Source organism: Myotis daubentonii, chromosome 1 (assembly GCF_963259705.1).
Source record: "Myotis daubentonii chromosome 1, mMyoDau2.1, whole genome shotgun sequence".
NCBI classification, from domain to species: Eukaryota; Metazoa; Chordata; class Mammalia; order Chiroptera; family Vespertilionidae; genus Myotis; species Myotis daubentonii.
This window is the reverse complement of record NC_081840.1, coordinates 48446986-48467987: the sequence shown is the minus strand read 5'-3', so window position 1 is coordinate 48467987 and position 21002 is coordinate 48446986. Positions and strand designations below refer to the sequence as shown.

General features: G+C 34.7%; 1 protein-coding gene across 3 annotated transcripts in view; it reads right to left on the bottom strand.

Moving 5' to 3' along the window:
• The window catches only part of VPS13C (vacuolar protein sorting 13 homolog C), a 196589-nt gene that overhangs the window by 72608 nt on the left and 102979 nt on the right, over positions 1–21002 (bottom strand). For all 3 annotated transcript variants that reach the window (XM_059699561.1, XM_059699560.1, XM_059699559.1), the window contains 10 exons: positions 19111–19190; positions 18596–18655; positions 17769–17925; positions 16014–16130; positions 13064–13167; positions 12505–12672; positions 10630–10934; positions 9535–9682; positions 3020–3170; positions 2533–2642 (listed from right to left, as the gene is read on the bottom strand). In XM_059699561.1, the coding sequence (XP_059555544.1) occupies positions 2533–2642; positions 3020–3170; positions 9535–9682; positions 10630–10934; positions 12505–12672; positions 13064–13167; positions 16014–16130; positions 17769–17925; positions 18596–18655; positions 19111–19190 (1400 nt within the window). The remainder of the gene's footprint in view (positions 1–2532; positions 2643–3019; positions 3171–9534; positions 9683–10629; positions 10935–12504; positions 12673–13063; positions 13168–16013; positions 16131–17768; positions 17926–18595; positions 18656–19110; positions 19191–21002) is intronic.

Sequence of the window (21002 nt, the reverse complement as noted above, 5' to 3'; positions counted from 1 at the left end):
TGATTAGGTAAGACTAAAACAGCAAAAGCTCAGAGGGTCAAAGAGGTCATTGTGGGCCAGGAAAAATTCTTGAAGAAGGTAAGAACGTAACTGAGCCTCAGAAACTGAGTGGGATTAGACAGGCTAAGAAGTGTAGAAGACAATCTAGATAGGGAGAAAACATGAACAAACAATTCAAGATGCTCTGAAGGCACAAGATACAGGCTGTTTAGGCTTGAATAGTCCAATTAAAGAATGCTAGAGAATGAGGGCTGGAGAGAAATATAGAGGCCTAATCAAGGTCTCAAATCCTAAAGATTTAAAATTGTTTTTATAGGAAAAAGGACCGCAATCTTTATGTCACCAAACACATAGCTGCAAATTCTGTAGGTATGCCCAGACTTTAAAAGAACAAAATCCAACCAAACAACCAAAGAAAAAAAGTCTTCAATTAATTAAAGAATTTTAGTCCTGATAGCTCACTACAGACCATGACATTCATATGAGGGGTACTGGTGATGTGCAATTCTGGGCACACGTTATAACTACACATCTCTCACTTAAGAGAGTACATTGCATGCAAGTGGGTCAGAATGATATTATTATTAGCAAACTTGGAATTACTTTAATTTATAAAAATGTAAATATCCCTGGCTCGTTTGGCTCAGTTGATAGAGCATCAGATTGTGGACTGAAGGGTCCCAGGTTCGATTCCGGTCAAGGGCACATGTCTGGGTTGCGGGCTCGATCCCCAGTTGGGGGTGTGCAGGAGGCAGCCAATCAATGATTCTCTCTCATCACTGATGTTTCTATCTCTTTCTCCCTCTCCCTTCCTCTCTGAAATCAATAAAAAATATATTTTTAAAAAAAATGTAAATAATTCACAAACTTCTGATTTGTGCATGTTTGTTTGTTTTTAACCCTAGCCTGAGAATGTATTTTTATTGATTTTTAGAGAGAGAAGAAGAAAGAAAAAGAGAGAGAGAGAAGAAACATGGATCAACTGCCTCCCACACACGCCACAACCTAGGCATGTGCCCTGACTGAAAATCAAACCTGCAACCCTTTGGTGTAAGGGACGACACTCCAAAACCAACTGAGCCACCAGGCCAGGGTATAAACTACTGATTTGTAGCTATTAACAGAAATGACCTGTGACACATCTACTGATCACAATATACTTATATTTGTGGTACAGATATTGCTGTAGACAACTTGGAACCACTGAATCTTTTTTAGTAAGACAAAATTCACCTAACACTGGGAAGTTGTAAATGGCATGAAAATCATTTAGGAAGCTGAACGTGTGCCAATATCTAGGATGGATAAAAAGAATAACAAACAAGGAAGCCTTTGTGGTACTATAATTGTGAGCTAAGATTTTTCAAATAAAGTAGCAGTGAGAACTGCCAGGAAAGGACAAAGGTTCAATCAAAGAAAAAACTGATAGTAATCAGTGTCTAAATGAATAAAAATCAACAAAGAAGGAAATAAACGAAGATACAGATTTTAAAACTGGGCAACCAGTGGAATGATGGTACCTTAAGTTAAATGAAGAACATATTTAACTATTAATTTTCTAGAAGGTAATTTTCTGATCTTCTAATTAACATTAGACATTAGAAATTAAGGCAGTTTGTTGTACAAATGACAAATAGTAGCCAAGGTTTAACAGTAACAATGTATGAATATTGCATAATTTTTAGAAAATAATATAAAATATAAGATAACATATAAGTGGACATTAACAACAGATATAAAGCCCATAATTAGAATATATTATGGGTATTAATCAATCTAACATAGGTATTAACAAATGGCATATGTATTATGATTATTATATGACATGATTTATATAACCAAAAATATTTATTAAAAGACACTATCTAAGGCCTGGAAGGAGTTGATACAGGGTGGAGGAGGTCAATGAGAAAAAAAACAAAGGGGACATCTGTAATACTTTCAACAATAAAGGTTAATTTTTTTTTTAAAAGACACTATATAATAAAAAAAATAGCTTTCTAAAATACCACTGATACATTACTTAATTCAAATAATTATGAGACTGGACCTTGGTTCTTCAATTCATTAATGAGTATCCTGAACACATAACTACTACATATAAAATTTATTCAATAAAAACATAGCTAATGATCATACTATATCATAATGATAAATTTAAAAAATATTCCTCTAAGGTTCCAAAGCCACTACTAGGTTATTCTCCTTAAATAGTTACACTTATGTATCAATCTATGTAATAAAATTGTGCATATAATTAGTTCCTCATATATAAGATTCTTCTATTAGTGATGGATTTAAGTGTTTTAGTGCTAATGTTACTTAGAACAAAATTAAAAAATTGCCTTTGCCTAGTAGTATTAACAACACCAAAAAAGTGAAGTCAGAGAGCAAGACCAATGTATGTTCTGTAGTCCAAACAGAATTTCATAGACATATTAATTTTTATGAATAAACATCAAAAAATGCCACTATTCCAAATTCAATAAAGAGCTAAGGATTTATTTCTAAATACAGAAAGTTAGTACGTACCTGGTTGATATCATTGTTATAAAGAACAATGGAAAGAGATTCAAAGTGAAAGTCAAATTGCAGAGTGACACTCTGATCCACAGAAAGCTGTGTGTCTGCCAAATCTTGTTCTGATGGTTCGAACATAAATACGAAAATTAAAAAAAACTTTTAGGTAGGTGTATGATTTTAGCTATATTTTAAAAGCTAGGATAATTTATTATCCTACATTTATATCATACTTTCTACAATTATTTAAATAATATTTTAAGAATAAAAATGCCAATTATTTGTCCCATATATGTTCAGCACAGGTGGCCCTTCCCTTACAGCAGACACTGAGCATACATACCTCCTTCCCCTGGGAGCTTTTCCACAGTAAATAATACAAGACTGAATCAGTTCATACCATGTTATCATCCTGGACAACTAAGAAAAACCACTAAATATAAATATCGCATTAATGCTCATTTTTCTCCATAATCAAATCAAAAATCTTCAATTTTACCTTTGAGGTGGTCAGGTCCACTCAAAACATCTTTTCTTACTCTTACAGCCTCCTGGGTAGACTGTGTAGGGCTTGGCTGTGAAGAAGCTTCCCCAAGATTTTCCAGCAAAATTTTCATTAAAACTGTTAAATCATCTTCACTGAGAGCAACCTAGAAACCAAAAATAAGTTGTTATAAAGTAATAAAAAAATGCAGAATATCATATCTATGTCTTAATTTATGGTTCCTCAAATTAACTGACTGTTCATCTAACTTTAAAAAACAAAGCTTATTTTCCACATAGTATTTGTGGGATTTTTTTGCTTCCTTTTTGCAGTTAATTTCAAATTTCAAAGCACTGCAGTCAGAGAATATGCTTGGTATAATTTTAATTATCTTAAATTTGTTGAGGCTAGTTTTGTGTCCCAACATATGGTCTATCCTTAAGAATATTCCATGTGCACTAGAGAAGAATGTATAATCTGGTGTTCTGGAATGAAAGGCTCTGTAAATGTCAATTATGTCCATTTGGTCTAATGTGTCATTTAAGGCTGATATTTCTTTATTGCTTTTCTGTTTGAATGACCTATCTATAGTTGTCAATGGGGTATTTAAGTCCCCTACTGTGATTGTGTTTTTGTCACTTTCTCCCTTTCGTTCTGTTAGTAGTTGCTTTATACATTTCGGTGCTCCCCGACTGGAGCACATATATTAGAGTGTGATGTCTTTTTGATGTAGTGCCCTTTATCATTATAAAATGACCATCTTTGTCTCTTGTTACCTTTTTTTTAAGGTTTTTTATTTTTTATTGATTTTTAGAGAGAGAAAGGGAGAGGGAAAGAGAGAGAGAAACATCGATGGAAGCATCTATTGGCTGCTTCCCGCACGCCCCCGACATGGGACCGAGCCCACAACCCTGCACATGTCCTGACTGGGAATCAACTCGGCAACACTTTGGTGAACAGGATGATGCCCGTCCAACTGAGCCACACCAGCCAGGGTTCTTCTTAGCTTTTTATCTTGAAATCTATTTTGTTACATAGAAGTATGGCTATACCTGCCTTTCTATGGATGCCATTTACTTGGAGAATGGTTTTCCACCCTTTCACTTTGAGTCGATATTTGCCTCATCAGCTTAGAGGTGTCTCCTGAAGACAGCACATGGTTGGGTTTTGTTTTTTGATCCAATCTGCTATTCTGTGCCATTTTAGTCAACTTACATTTAAAGTACCTCAACATAATACAGACCATATATGACAAACCCTCAGCTAATATGACACTCAATGGTGAAAAACTGAAAGCTTTTCCTCTAAGATCAGGAACAAGACAAGGATGCCCACTCTCACCACTGTTATTCATCATAGTACTGGAAGACCTAGCGAGAGCAAACAGGTAAAAGAAATCCAAATTGGGAATAAAGAAGTAAAATTGTCACTTTGTGCAGATGACATGATTCTTTATATAGAAAACCCTAAAGACTCAACCAAAAAACTATTAAAAACAATAAAAAAGTACAGTAACATTACAGGATACAAAGTCAATGTACAATAACCCAATGCATTACAATATAGTAATGAAATTTCAGAAAAATAAATGAAAAAAAATTCCTTTTGCAATTGCAACAAAAAGAATAAAATACCTAGAAATAAACTTAACAAAGGATGTGAATGACCTTTATACTGCAAACTACAAAGCATTATTAAAAGAGATTGAAAAAGACACAATGCAATAGGAAGATATCCCACGTTAATGGATTGGAAAAATCAACATAGCCACATTCCTAAAAGCAATATAAAGATTTAATGCAATTTCCTTCAAAATCCCAATGTTGTTTTTTAAAGAAATAGAACAAAAAAATATATCTGATTTATATAGAATCACAAAAGACCCAGAATAGCTAAAGCAATCCTGAGAGAAAAGAACAACGCCAGAGTTATCACACTCTCTGACTTCAAATTATACTACAAACTATAATAATCAAAACAGCATGGTATTCAAGGGATAAGAAAAAAAAGAAAGACTCACGGACACAGACAATAGTACAGTGATTTGCACTGCATGGGAGAACATATTTGCCAATGCTATTTCAGATAAGGGTTTAATCTCCAAAATTTACAGAGAACTTATACAACCTAACAAAAGGAAGATAAACAATCCAATCAAAAAATGGGCACTTCTCCTAAGACATACAAATGGCTAACAGATATATGAAAAGATGCTCAACTTCACTAGCCACTAGAGAAATGCAAATCAAAACTACAATGAGATACCATCTCACACCTGTTAGAATGAATATTATCAATAAGATAAGTAATGACAAGTGTAGGAGAGGCTGTGGAGGAAAAGGAACCCTCACACCCTTACCTTCTGGTAAGAATGTAAACTGTTACAGCTACTATGGAAAACAGTATGGAAGCTCCTCAAAACATTAAGAACAGAGTTACTATATGGCCCAGAAAGCCCTCTTCTGGGTATCTACTTGAAAACATTTATTCACAAAGATATATGCATGCCTATGTTCATTGCAGTATTATTAACGGTGGCCAACACATGGAAACAACTGAGTGTCCTTTGCTAGAGGACTGGATAAAGAAGATGTGGTACATATATACAATGGAATACTACTCAGCTATAATAAAAGACCAAATACTGACATTTGCGACAACATGAATGGATCCTGAGAATATCATGCTAAGTGAAATAAGTCATACAGAAAAAGTTAAAAACCATGTAATTTCACTCATATGTGATATATAAAACTGAAAGCAACAAATGAACAAACAAGAAAAACAAGTTTAAAAAAAAGAAAAACAAACAAAAACTCATAGACAGAGACAACAGTATGGTGGTTACCAGCGGGAAGGGGGTAGGAGTAGTAAAGCCTAAGGAGGGTCAAATATATGGTGATGGGAGATTTGACTTTGGGTGGTGGACACATGCAATATATAGATGATGTACCACGGAATTGTACACCTGAAACCTATACTGTCTTATCAACCAATGTCACCCCAATAAATTTAATTTTTTTAAAAAGGGAACCAGGAGAGAAGTATTTCATCTTGTATAGTATAAGACTTCCTTCCTGTGTATGAACACACTTCTGCCTCCACCCAAATCCAAGCTCCTGCCTCTGGCACGCCATCATTCTTCTGCCTTATCTGTTATTCTGCCTCGTCTCATTCCTGGACTTGTACCTCTCTCCCCTCTCCTTAGCGCCTCATCTTTAGTCTGTCTTTCTCTCTTCTCACCCAGTATCAGTTCCTTCTTCCGCATTATTATTTACTCCCCTCCAAACTCAATACAGGGAAAGCACTGTTCAGTTTCTGGACTCTTCCAAGAAGTAAAAAAAAAAACAAAAAATGATCTCCTATAATGTAGGAGCACTTATTCTCAGTACATATGCATCTGGACATATATAAAACATTTGTTTAAGTTGTCAAGAATAATGCATTTGTCATTCTTCTAAGACACATCTACAAAGTACTTTTAAAAGACAAAACACAAACCAGGAAAGGAGTATTTTGCTCATCTCCTAACTTTATATGACAGAAAGGGAAAAAAGAAAGCAAGAGCTTTTAAGTCCGGCAGATCAGTATCAAGTCTACCACTTTCAAGCTGTGTTGTTGGCCAACTCAGCTTCCTTAATTCAAGTTTCTTAATTTTTAAAATAAGAATAATATCCTCTTCCTCATAGGTGGCTACAGAAAATGAAACTGAACAAATGAAGCTGCCATTAGCTGCTAAGATCCACTAAACCTTTTAATCCTTCCATCTTTTGTACATTTTCTTTACACACAGAATGACTCAATGGGCCTGTTTCAAGTATAAACACATATTCAGACAAGCATGCATGCATTCACGACACTTTCTCCTCTGAATACCACAGTATCCTTTGTCCCTCAAATTAGGCCACTACTGCCAGAGAAATTGCCTGATTCTCAGTCTAAATAAAAGTGGGGAGGTATTTTAGCATGAGATAATAACTAGGGATTACTTGTTTGTCACAAGCCCCCGTCCTCAGATAACAGACGTCTCTGTAACACCCTAGAACTTCCTTGTGTATTCATTTCCACTTGTGATACCAACCACAATATCACAACTGCCTGAAGAGCAGCTAACTTCACCACACCTTTGGTTTCCTGTGGGTGAAAAGAGCAACCATTGTTCCCATTGGCATTTCAAGCCCAGCACCTTCCACAGCAATCTATACTCTGTACTTGTAAACATAATTCCTTCTTTTCCATTTTTTCTGTGATCATTCTAGACTAGGAGTCCAGATTATTATAACAACCTCCTAAGAAGTGGTGAGAAACCTTTACACATGTACAACAGTTCAAAAAAAGAGCAACCGTATCATATACATAGAGTGATATTCACTAAGTCTGTAGGTCAATTTGAGAGGCAGCCGCTCAGTTCTTAAAGAACTGTCAAGCTGATGGACCCAAAACAACTTCTGGTGTCACCTGCCTGACACCCTTTCTTAGATGTACTCTGGAACCAAGAAAATTAACACACATCCTGACCAAGGAAGGGCTGTTTAAAGAGGCCTGGATCTCTGTCAAATTAGGCAATGGAGACCATACTCACTAGGCTGCACTTTTTTTAGTTAAATAACCATCCTTTGATGCTTTCTTGTTTTCTTTTGAAATATGTAAAACATAAAGGGGAAAAACAGAGAATACTATAATCCTCCCCAGAGTACATACCTGAGTCAAATCTTAACAAATTCCTATATTTGATTCAGATCTTTTCCCCCATAATGGATATGGTCGAAGCCCCATGTTTACTTCTCTGAGACCTCATTCCCTTCTCCTTTCCTCCGCAAAGAAAAACACTATCCTAAATTAGAGAATTATTCTTTCCACACAAGCTTTCTTACATTTCCCACTATAAACAATATACAGCACTGTCCATTGGCTTGCTTGTTGTAAAATTTGAAATGATATAGAAATGCACTATCATTCTGCACTCATTTTTTTTTCATTTTTATGTTTAAGATATACCCATTTTGCTTTGTACAGTTCTAGCTCCTTCACTTTATCTACTTTATAGTGTCTAACTATGTCATAATTTGATCCACATCCTCTAACTGATAGAGCCATTTAGGTTTTATTTTGCTTCAATCTTTCAATGAAAGTGAAATGGGACAAATATCAGTCCTAAGATCTAATGTCTTAATAGTAAGGGAGAAATTAAAAGTTGTCCCATACTCTGGAATAGAGAATTCTCTATGAATACCCTAAACAGACATTGTTTCTCATATAATGTATCTGCTCATACTACACATAGGGACATTCCTACAACAAATTTCAATTTGAACTTCTTCCCTAGTGGAACTCAGCTTCTTTGACCCTTTCTATTTTATCTTAGAACTTACTCTGAAATAATCACAGATGTCAAAAATCACTAAATTACTCAATTTTTGTTTTCCACACACTATTTGTTTAACTACTCTCTCCAGTACCTTGTCCCCTGCTGTTGGGCTTCAACAATTTCACACACAGGCACACGAGAAACGTAAGATGCCTACACTTTTACGACCATCTTCCACCAGTGTCATCCTTCCCTGTGAACCTATACATGATATTCTAACTACCCTTTAAGAAATACTGCTGTATTTATTAATGTGTTCTTAAACACATTCACTTAAATGACCACTTTTATCATTAAGAGTGATTTTATAAAATCCTACTAATGTGCTTGGAATATAGTACCTAAATATCACTTTATACTCTTATAATTTAACTGCCTTAAAACTTTATTAGAAATAAAACTTTATTAGAATTTTCCAAAATTACTAATAATATTTTCAGTGGACTCCAACAGGTTTTATCTCAGTCTTTTTACCAAATATTTGACTAAAATGAAATACAGAAAAGTGTAGGAAACTAGAATGACTTCATTTGCAGTTAGTGTTCCCTTTTATGGTATCATCACTTCTGATGTGCACTAGAACTGCACTATGATCAATGATAAAAGCCTATCTAGCAATTTTCATATACATATATATATTAAGCCTAACCAGGAGATATGTTTTTTTATTGATTTTAGAGAGAGGAAGTGAGAGGGAGAGAGAAAGAGAAAAACATCAATGTGAGAGAAAAACATTGATCGGTTGCCTTCCTGATGTGCATCGATCAGGGATTGAACCCACAACCTTTCTTTTGGTGTATGGAACGACACTCTAACCAAATAAGCCACCCAGGCAGGGCAATTTTCTTTTATTTCTTTTTATTTCTTTTTTATTTTTTGTTAAACTTCACCTGAGGCTATATTTTCCATTATTTTTCAGAGAGAGTGAAAGAAGGGAGGGAGGGAGAGAGAGACTGAGGAGAGACAGAGAAACATCTATGTGAGATAGATAACACATCAACTGATTGCCTCCCGCAGGCTTCCCAACCAGGAGCAGGGAGCCAACCTGCAACCCAGGTACTTGCGCTTGACCAGGAATCAAACCCTCGACCCTTTGATTCAAGGTCTGACACTCTAACCACAGAGCTACACTGGTCAGGGCAATTTTCATATATATACTTACCTGCATAGGTTTCAGTTTTCCTTTTATCTCCATCCCTGGAATTTGCACATACCATGTTGCTGCCAAATTTCGCTGTATAGACAAAAGCATGTTGACTGGTTTTAAAATTTCAATGTCATATTGTGGCAAGCCAGCCTGCAAGATAGTTCTGAAAGATAAACAAGAATTTATTTTGTATTTTTGAAATTTATATTTTAAAATGAAGACTATCATACTATTAAATTTCCACACAACACTTTCCTAAATAATAAGGGCTGCTATCAGAATTCTTTTAGAACATACTTCTTTTCACAGATCAGTCGAATCAGAATAAATCAAGTTTACATGCAGAGTTCTCTAAAACAAAGCCTATGCTGACTTCAAAGACACAAATTTCATGAAGTATGATTATTTCATTATTAACAATCTTCACAAGAACTATTTAATAACAGCAAACTGTTATTAAAGTGCAATGTCTTAAAAATTAATGTTACATCCTCTCAAAAATGGAGGACAAAGAAAGTGGTAGTCTACTCAGCCCTTAGTTTTATGTTATTGGTACTCTCCAAATTAAAGGGAAAAACTCATCAAACCCAGAAGTTAAGCAAACATATGGTAACAGTAATTTCTAGCTTGTCTACCAACAACCATTTGCACAACCAAGTAAGTACTCTTGTCATTTAACAGAGCCAATCCTTTCCAATTTATATTCAATAATCCTTTATAAACCTCAGAGAGAATTCCCAAATGTGATATGGTTTAGAAATAAGAAATAAATATTAAATTTTATTACATTTTAAGCAGCTTTCTCCCCTCTACAGAAAATAGCTATGTACAAGTAAAAAAATAAATCTAAGTTATTGGGTAAACTGTAATTTATAACAGGAAATGTTTATAGAATCAAAAAAATCACATCATAAATTTAGTAAGACAAAATGCAGATACTGTACTATAACGTACTTTGCTACTAACCACTGACCAAATACCAACAGTCAAGGTTTCATAATTAGAAAAAATAAGGAGAACCACAAATCACTAGAGTATTTTACCCCTGGAAGGAGTCTATGAAAATTCTATTTTTACTAAGTAACATACAATTTGATTCTATATTTATACCTGGAGAGTTTCAACTGAGTGAGTTGGATGTTCATTTTGTCAATGACTGGGGGAAGAGAAGAATGTTCCATAGGAACCAAGCTAAATTTGTTTTCCACTCTGATTAAACCCAGGTCGGCTATCACAGCATTAGGTGATACTGAAGACTGAGGAATGATAATAACTGGTGCTTTCAAATTGATATCCATCAAAAGGCGGAAACTCTTCTGAGCCAAGTCTTTCATGCTGGAAGCAGCTCTTTCTGCAGCCTGTACCGTGGCTGCACTCAAAGCTTCTTTGGCAGTTTGGAAATTGTTGAGAAAGTTCTGTTGGAAGAGACTGTGTTTAGAGTTCCCCCAAAATAACATTTATTTAAAAAGGAAAAACTTTAGAAATTATTTACTTTAAAAAATTAAGTAAAAGGTAATATAAGAGATGCTATTTATTATTGTGCTTATGGAGAGAGTAAAATATAGAAAGATACACTCCTAAATATTAATAAGAATCACTTCTAGGAAAGAAGAGTCCTTTAACTTTCATTTTATATATTTCAGATTTGGTTCTTATGGCAAATTTTTGTAACTATTTTTTATTGAATTTATTGGGATGACACTGGTTTACAAAGTCAGACAGGTTTCAAGTAACAATTTTTTTTAATCTCCTTTTTACCCATGAATGTTAGTTATTTTAACTTCAAATTTAAATAAAGAAATGGAGGAGAGCACTTTACTTTTCCCAAATTAAGTTCAAATCTATTTCTCTAAGTCACAGGAATAAAGTTACTCTTAGAAACTATGGTTTTGCCAGCTTATTTCTGAAGATTTTTTAAAAGTATACTCAGGCAGCCCTAGCTGGTTTGGCTCAGTGGATAGAGCGTTGGCCTGCAGACTGAAGGGTCCCGGGTTCGATTCTGGTCAAGGGCACATGCTTGAGTTGCAGGCTTGATCCCCAGTGGGGGCCATGCAGGAGGCAGCCAATCAATGATTCTCTCTCATCATTGATGTTTCTCTCTCTCTCTCTCCCTCTCCCTTCCTCTCTAAAATCAATAAAAAATATATCTTAAAAACAAGAAGAAGAAAAAAGTATACTCAGGCAGAAGATGCTTTAATGTCTACAACCTTGCTATCATTAATAAGAATCAGAACTTCTTTATTTAGAATAAGATAGATTTTACCTCAATTTTAACTAAAAACAAAGATTTTTCCCAATAAAGATCATTCTTAGAAATAATATTCCTGACACTCATCCATTAATAATACAAAGCAACCTAAACTCCCCTCATGCCAAATAAATTACTTCCCTGAGAAATAAAACATGGCCCTCTCCTTCTCCCTTTTTCTCTCCATAAGAAAAAAAATAACAAAATAAAATATGATGGTTTAAGTAGAAATCTATGACTTGTAAGCTTTGAATTTTATCCCTGCTAAGAGGCATAGGCAAAATTTAGCCCACAATATTTACATGGAAATAAATAACTTTTAAAAAAGAATTTTATGGCTTTATTGATTGCAATTATGATCAAAAGCTGTTAAGTTCCAGTATTAGTCCTTCAAATGCCTACTGATTTCCTTAAAAAATTATTTTTACCTCAATACCTTTATGGGTATTTCATAAAACAAATAACACTGAAAAGCCCTAAGTGCTTTTTAAGTACTTTTAAAATATATAACTATGAAAATGTTAAAGCGTAATAGTTTACATGTTCAAAACAATGACAACAAAAATTCATTTGGTTATCCATCATGTAGATGACTTCCTTAACTATAATGTTCTGTTCAGCATTTGGATGTTTACCCACAACCCGTTTAGTAAAAATTTTAACTATCTAGGTTCAGATACATAGGCAAAGATATTTGGGCCTCAGTGAGAGATAAGTATATTTAAAAATAAACTTACCAGAAGAGACATGAAGAATTTATGAACATAAACAATTTGAATACAGCCCACTTTGAGACTAAGTTTGCCATCTACTTTAGACATATCGGCATAGGCCTTTCCTTCTGTGGCATCTGGATAAAGAGTCATTTGGAACCTAAAGACTTCATCTCCCAAAATAGAGACAGCCTAAAAGTATTAATTTAACTGGTTACTACATCAAAATATATGTATTATAAATAAGTTACATTATTAAAGAATCTGTGATGTGTGAAGAAGCACCATCAAAATAAACTTTCAACAAATTATTAAACACTTATTTGACAATAATTTTTCCTATATCTATAAAAATTATTTTATCAATGTAGAGATCAAGCACTTAATTGGTCAGAAAAAACTTTTACGAATCACTTAGCCCATACACACTGTGAAAGCAAGCTATGACTACATTCATGTCCAATCCCTAACAAGTACCTAACACATGACAGACGCTAAGTATATACAGAACAAATAGATAAAGTCACCTCAAAACTAAAGGTAAAAATAAATTTCAATATAGAAGCTTTTTAAAAAAAATTACCTTTTTGTGAATGGACATCAAATCTACATTGGTGACAATGATATCCTGAAGTCTGGCAAACATGTCAGTTTGCTTTGGCTTCACAGAAATGGAGGCATCCATTCCTATGGGAAACATTACATTTACAAACTTTTCACCTAATCCAAGTGAACCAACTACACGGTACTTAAGTTCAATAATATACTACAAAGATACAGAATGAATAAAAATTACTTACTGGTAGACATACTAAAAGTATCAACTTCTATGTATGAGATACCAAGGAAGATTACATCCTTAAGTGTTACAGGTAAGTCATAAATAAAAGTGGAAATTTAAAAAAAAAATCTTTTTTCAAGGAAAATTAATTACAGATTTCTAAACACAAAATATTATGTGCATTGGCAAGATCAGAAGTGGTCATATAGAAAGACACATAATGTTTGTTACATAGCCATTTCATAAACATTACATTATGAAAACTATTGCTCTGATAACTAAGCATAAATAAGTACAATTTGATGAATAAGACCTATTCTTTCTATAATAAACTGTATCTAAAATGCAATCTTGTAAGATTTCTCTCCAAAAGAATTTTTGTCATCCTCATAATTTGTAAAGGCATAATGATTTCTGAAACAGCTCCTACAGGAAGAATGCCTGAAGCTAAGACCGAGTAATCAACCAAACCATAAACCATACCAATGATAAGACAGATAATAAAGTATTTGTTTAACAAAACAGATTTTTAACCTTTTTTAGCTGCTTATGATGTACCAGGCACTTTTCTAAATATATGTAATTGTGTAAACTTAATCCTCACAACAATGCCATGAATAATTATCTCCATTTTATAGAAATTGGAACTTGGGCATAGAAAGATTAATTTGCTCAAGGTCAGCCAGTAAGTGTTAGAGCCAAAACTGAACCTTGGCAATTTGGCTCCAGAACCCATGGAATAATCTGAACTCATCCTTATGTTAAGCAGATGGTGGGTAAAGGTTACAAAATTTCTTTTAAAAACGTCTACTCTTGATGCTATGTAAGCTCAAAATACAACAATAAGGATAATGACATTTTGTTTGCCCAGTGAGATATTATCATAATACATATTCACAGTTTAAAGTTATATTATTCTGGGACCATCCAGTTTGCAGCTCCATGGAAACATAAAGGACACACCCAGGGCGCAGACTCAGTGAGCACCAAAGCCCCATTGAAGCAAGTCTTGCCCCAGAGGGGTGTCTCCAGCACAGAAGTTCTCCCACTGCAGACACAGCTGATTCTCACAGCCAATTGCCCTGGAGACCATTCCTCCCAGTGATCCTACAACAATCAAGGCTTAACTACAACAAGACTGTGCACAAAGACCACAAGGGGGTGCACCAAGAGTGTCCACCTCAGGTAATTGGGGAGGCTGAACCACTGGGCACTAGAGGACACTTAGAACAGAAAAACACTGTATCAACACAGGGAAGCATAAAAAATGCGGAGATAAAGAAAAAGGACACAAATGACAGAAATGGAGGAAAGCAAACTACTGGATATAGAGTTCAAAACCACACTTGTAAGGTTTTTCAAGAACTTTCTAGAAACTGCCGATAAACTTAATGAGATCCACAAGAAATCTAATGAGACCCTCGATGTTGTGATAAAGAACCAACTAGAAATTAAGCATACACTGACTGAAATAAAGAATATTATACAGACTCCCAACAGCAGACTAGAGGATTGCAAGAATCAAGTCAAAGATTTGAAATACGAAGAAGCAAAAAACACCCAACCAGAAAAGCAAAATGAAAAAAGAATCCAAAAATACGAAGATAGTGTAAGGAGCCTCTGGGACAGCTTCAAGCGTACCAACATCAGAATTATAGGGGTGCCAGAAGATGAGAGAGACCAAGATATTGAAAACCTATTTGAAGAAATAATGACAGAAAACTTTCCCTACCTGGTGAAACAAATAGACTTACAAGTCCAGGAAGCGCAGAGAACCCAAACAAAAGGAATCCAAAGAGGACCACACCAAGACACATCATAATTAAAATGCCAAGAGCAAAAGACAAAGAGAGAATCTTAAAAGCAGCAAGAGAAAGAAAGGCAGTTACCTACAAGGGAGTACCCATAAGACTGTCAGCTGATTTCTGAACAGAAACTTTGCAGGCCAGAAGGGAGTGGCAAGAAATATTCAAAGTGATGAATACCAAGAACCTACAACCAAGATTACTTTATCCAGCAAAGCTATCATTCAGAATTGAAGGTCAGATAAAGAGCTTCACAGATAAGGAAAAGCTAAAGGAGTTCATCACCACCAAACCAGTATTATATGAAATGCTGAAAGGTATCCTTTAAGAAGAGGAAGAAGAAGAAAAAGGTAAAGATACAAATTTTGAACAACAAATACACATCTATCAATAAGAGAATCTGAAAATCAAGTGAATAATCTGATGAACAGAATGAACTGGTGATTATAATAGAATCAGGGGCATAGAAAGAGAGTGGACTGACTATTCTTGGGGCGGGGGGGAAGGGGTGTGGGGGATGCGGGAAGAGACTGGACAAAAATCGTGCACCTATAGATGAGGACAGTGGGTGGGGAGTGAGGGAGGAGGGTGGGGTGGGAACTGGGTGGAGGGGAGTTATGGGGGGAAAAAAGAGGAACAAATGTAATAATCTGAACAATAAAGATTTAATTTTTTTAAAAAAAGTTATATTATTCTGAAAAATGCAAATATAGGAGGTTAAGCCTTAGACTTATCCTGAAAGTTTTAAAATACATGGGAATGTGTTGTGTCAGCCATAACAAATTTACTTCTAACATTTCAAAGTACAACTCTGAAAAGTTTGCATGAGTCTTCAATGCAAGTAAATCAAAAGATGACTCATGAGAAGTGTACCATGTACACACTCATTCTTCCTGGAGGACTATGTAAGAAAACAGAAATACATACACCAAGGAATCATTACTTACCATGTATTCTAATATCTGCAATGCTACACTTCTGATCACAGACCAAGACATTAAATGAATTTAATTCAGCCATGATCTTTAAGTCAAACACATCATCTTGAGAAGTATTACTGGACACTGAAAAGTAATAGAAACCTTATCATCAGCAAAGTGCAAAGTTGATATAATAAGATGCAAAATATTCTCAAATTCACTAAAATAAAAGTACATTATGAACTATGAAGAACCAAAAAGGCCTTTATTAAGATTATATAAAATTAATATGGATTTTGAATCAATTTTCAAATGTCCATGAGACAAAAGCTAGCATATTCCCCTCCAAATTAAGAATAAAGATAGCCTTTAATAGTGCCTTAAAAGTACTATGTGATAAATGGAAACTTTACTATAATTTTTTCCTGGGGGGAAAAAAAACCCTCTATGTTAAAATTCTAGAATGCTACTGAAGCTAATTATTTTGAATTCCTTTAATATCATATATTAGATGAAAGAAGAATTTTCATAAAAAACTAAAAGAGTAATAAATAGTTGATAAAATACATTTGATTAACTGACACATACATGTTATTAACTATAGAATCGATTTCTCTAGATTGTATCCTGTTTCTCCATGAAAAATCCTAAAATGAATTCTATGAAAAATGAACACAAAGGGCTGAAGTTTAAAAAAATACCAAAAACAGTTTTATAATGTGTGTGTTTGTATGTGTATAAGAATCACAATCAAATGGATTCCCTTAACCAACTTGAGTCCAGGTCCTGATTGAGGAATTCAGGATATATTTTCCTAGAGCTCCGTCTTGCTTGAAGGAAACAGACCTTTTCCTATAATAGGTAAAAGCATGGGGACAGTAGTCCTTAACCACCAAGATGATAATGGTTTTTTTCCCTTAAGATTTAAAATAGCATAATCAAACCTTAAAAATCAAATACACAGCATAACAGGAAGACTATTTTTTAGTTAAATTTTTTATAGTTTATTGTGAACTTAAACACTGCTTTTTCATTTATTCAAGTGTATGTGTCTATCTTATATAAGTATTTCCACAAATGTTAACGTAACAAGTTTAGTACAACAAATGTAAAACTCTTTTAGTCTAGTTTATAGCAAAATTATTGCTCTGTTCCCTAGTTAAAAAAAAATCTGATCCTTTACACTTGAATGATGCCAGTAAGATTAATATAACTAAAATTGATAATGGTCTGAAAGTACACTGCTAGTTGTTAGATATCCATATCACATGATATGGAAGAAAATTAATTAAAATGATATTTGCTTAAAAATAGGCACTTGTTCACTCAGGATATAAGTATTTAATATTTAATAGCATAAATCATATGTTTGAGGAACATGTACCCATATAAGTATGTGATTTAAATACAGTTTGCATAGAAACCAAAGTGGGTCTTTCTCTTCCATGAGATTCTTCCTTTTGTGTCTTAGAAAAGCACCTAAAATTGTTGAGCACCAGGTAGGTTTACCCGATGGACTGAAATGGACTTTTGTTACTATGCATGATTGTATTTGTATTTTAATTTCTTCCTTTTTCCCTTTCATTGGTATGAATACTGCAAAGACATCAATGCAAACACATATAGAGGATAAAATTCGCTTTCTTTTGAAACTAACCTAATCTGTCATAGCAACTATAATAGTAAGGTGCTAAATATTTATCTTAGCTTGAAGATACAAGTTATTATATGATTATTAAAGTTCAGACAGAAAGTATTAGACCATGACTCAAAAGCTAATACCAGCTTTGACAATGAGACTTCTGGACTCCCCCACAAGTGGCTTCAGTTCAGATTCCTTTTCAGAAGGTTCAGAGGATGGAACAGCAGATGATAAAAAACCAATGAGGGATAATAAAGCTTCCAAATGAAGTACTAAGTCTAAGGATGAAAATGAAACCTAAGATAATAAACAATTAGAGAGGCAGATGTCAGATTTGGTAACATTTTTATGTTACATTTCCACTTCCACATACACAAGTAGCACAAAATCATTCCATTAAGGGTTTTAAAAAAAAACAAAACTCATTATTATAAACTCAACCTTTACCATAATTCTAACCTCAACAGAACTTGATGGGTTTTAAGATATAGGAAGTATTATCAGGCCATACTTACGTCAGTCACATTAGATATGGGTTCCAAGACAGACCAACACTACATAGACTGTGAACAATGTCTATACTGAGCCATGCCATTAGCCTTGTCCTTACATTTATTTTAATCCTAAAACCAATACATAATTCAAATGTTTCACATTTCTTCTATCAATACTATGCCAAATAACCATTTTTAAGGGAACAAAATTCCCTAAAAATGTATTATTTGTATACTCAACAAGTAATGATTAATTCATATCTGGGAAACAATCTTGTAGAAAATCAAATCAACTCTCTTTAAACATTTTATTTAAACTCTATATGCATGTCTCTTATCTATAAGATTAGAGCTATTATTATTGCCACCCTTATTTTCATTTTAGAATTTACAATCTCACAACTAAAGATGGCTATGAAACTAGATTTACCCATTAATATAATCCACTTTATAGTGAATTTAAAAAGATTTACCTTCAGTCTCTGTTTGGTATTGTCATGAATGGTTTTAAATTCCGGTCCATCAATGTCTGCCTACAAAAAGTGGAGGATTAAACCACTGAGTTGCAAACACTAACATTTATATATATTACTTACTTTTCAAAATACTGTATGCTATGAAAATACTATAAACATATTTCTTAAAGGCACAGAAGAGCATGCCAAATAAAACTGACCACATAAGCATTTCTCAAATTCTGCAGAAGCAAAAACTCAAATGCTATAGGTAGGGGAAAATACTAGCATATCCAGATTACAACAGATTTTGCTTTGAATGAAAATGGAACTTTATATGCTCTCACTTATTCCAAAACATAGGGTTAACAACAAAGATTACTGAGATTTCCAGGATTGTCAGATGTTTGCATAATCTACTATAATCAACCAGTTTTAAAATAAAAAAAATTTAAGGGAGAAAATTGAAATATTAAATATGGGGGATTACATACGTTCACATATTAAAAAATCCTAGAAATGAAACTAGATACCTTTGTCAATAACATTTTCAGAAGGGGTTCATCAGTTACATTAGAAGAGTCAATAATATGAAGAGGTTCTCCTTTAGAGTCTAAAAGAGAAAAGGAGGGGGTAAATCCATTAAGTCTTTTTTTTTTTTTTTTTACTTTTATTTATTTATTTTTTATTATTATTAGTTAAGGTATTACAAATGTGTCCTCATCCCCCCCATTAACCCCCAACCTCCCCCACACACACAAACTCATGTTCCCATCCCCCTGTTGTCCATGTCCATTGGTTTGGCTTATATACATGTATACAAGTCCTTCGGTTGATCTCTTCCCCTTACCCACCCCCCCCCTACTTTCCTTCTGTCTTTTCAACATTTCAAACATATGTTCAAACAGACCAGCCAGTTACACAAATATATGTTTGCCAAAGCTCATAGAGCTATACATTAAAATAATGAATTTTACTGTATATAAATCATACATCAATAAAACTGGGTTAAAAAAAAAAAAAAGATAGTCCATAAAAACAAAAAACCAGCACCAGCCAATTAAAATGCTGTTAACATTTGGTAGTACTGGAATTACTCTGAACAAATCAGAATATATTAAAGAATAGAGCTAAAAAATACACAAACTAGGGGTTATTCTCAATATAAATTTGCTTGACTTCAAGTTATCCCACAGAAGTCCTATAAACTTTAAACACCTATAGCAACTTTAAAAGTTGGCTTGATCCACTTTAGAAAGTGAATCTGAAAGGTCGAGGTTATCATTAAAGAATAACAGTATTGTTTTTATTTTAATATTTCATTTATACCCAAAACAAACTTTATGATTTTTTAACATCCTGGCTTTAAGGAAGCTAAGTTATCCATAATATTTTAATATTTCCTTCTTCATTTATCTCATTTCAAATCAGATGATTACCATGTTTGACATTTTCTCAGAAACTAATAATTATATATCCTCTTCTTTTTCAGTCACATTATATATGGGTTCTAAGACTATCAACACTAAATGGACTGTGACAATGTCTATACTGAGCTATGCTGTTACTCTTGTCCTTAAATTTATTCTAATCCTAAAACCAATATATAATTCAAATGTTTCATGTTTCCATCAATACTATGCCTAATAACCATAGTGAACAAAATTCTCACTTTAGGGAGTGAGGCTACATAGTGATGTTAAGTTTTTCTTCTATATATTTCTGTATTATTTAATTTTTATTTTTACACTAGAGGCCCGGTGCACAAAAATTTCTGCACTCGGGGGTGGGGCCCCTCAGCCCAGCCTGTACCCTCTCGCAGTCTGGGACCCCTCGGAGGATGACCACCTGCTGGCTTAGGCCTCCTCCGTGGGGGATCAGGCCTAAGCTGGCAGTCAGACATCCCTCTGGCAGCCCGGCAGCCCTCGGGGGATGTCCACTTGCCAGTGGGACGCAGACCTAACCTGCAGTCGGACATCCTTAGCGCTGCTAAGGAGGCAGGAGAGGCTCCCACAACCACCGCTGTACTGGCAGCCATCAGCCTGGCTTGTGGCTGAGCAGAGCTCCCCCATGTGGGAGCGCACTGACCACCAGAGGGCAGCTCCTGCATTGAGTGTCTGCCCCCTGGTGGTCAGTGTGTGTCATAGTGACCAGTCATTCCCAGTCTTTCTGCTCTTAGGGTCAGTTTGCATATTACCCTTTTACTATATAAGATAGAGGCCTGGTGCATGGGTGCAGGCTGGCTGGTTTGCCCTGAAGGGAGTCCCAGATCAGGGTGGGGGTCCCGCTTGGGTGCCTGGCCAGCCTGAGTGAGGGACTGATGGCTGTTTGCAGCTGGTCACACCCCCTTCAGGGTGGGGGTCCCCACTGGGGTGCCTGGCCAGCCTGGGTGAGGGACTGATGGCTGTTTGCAGGCTGGCCACAC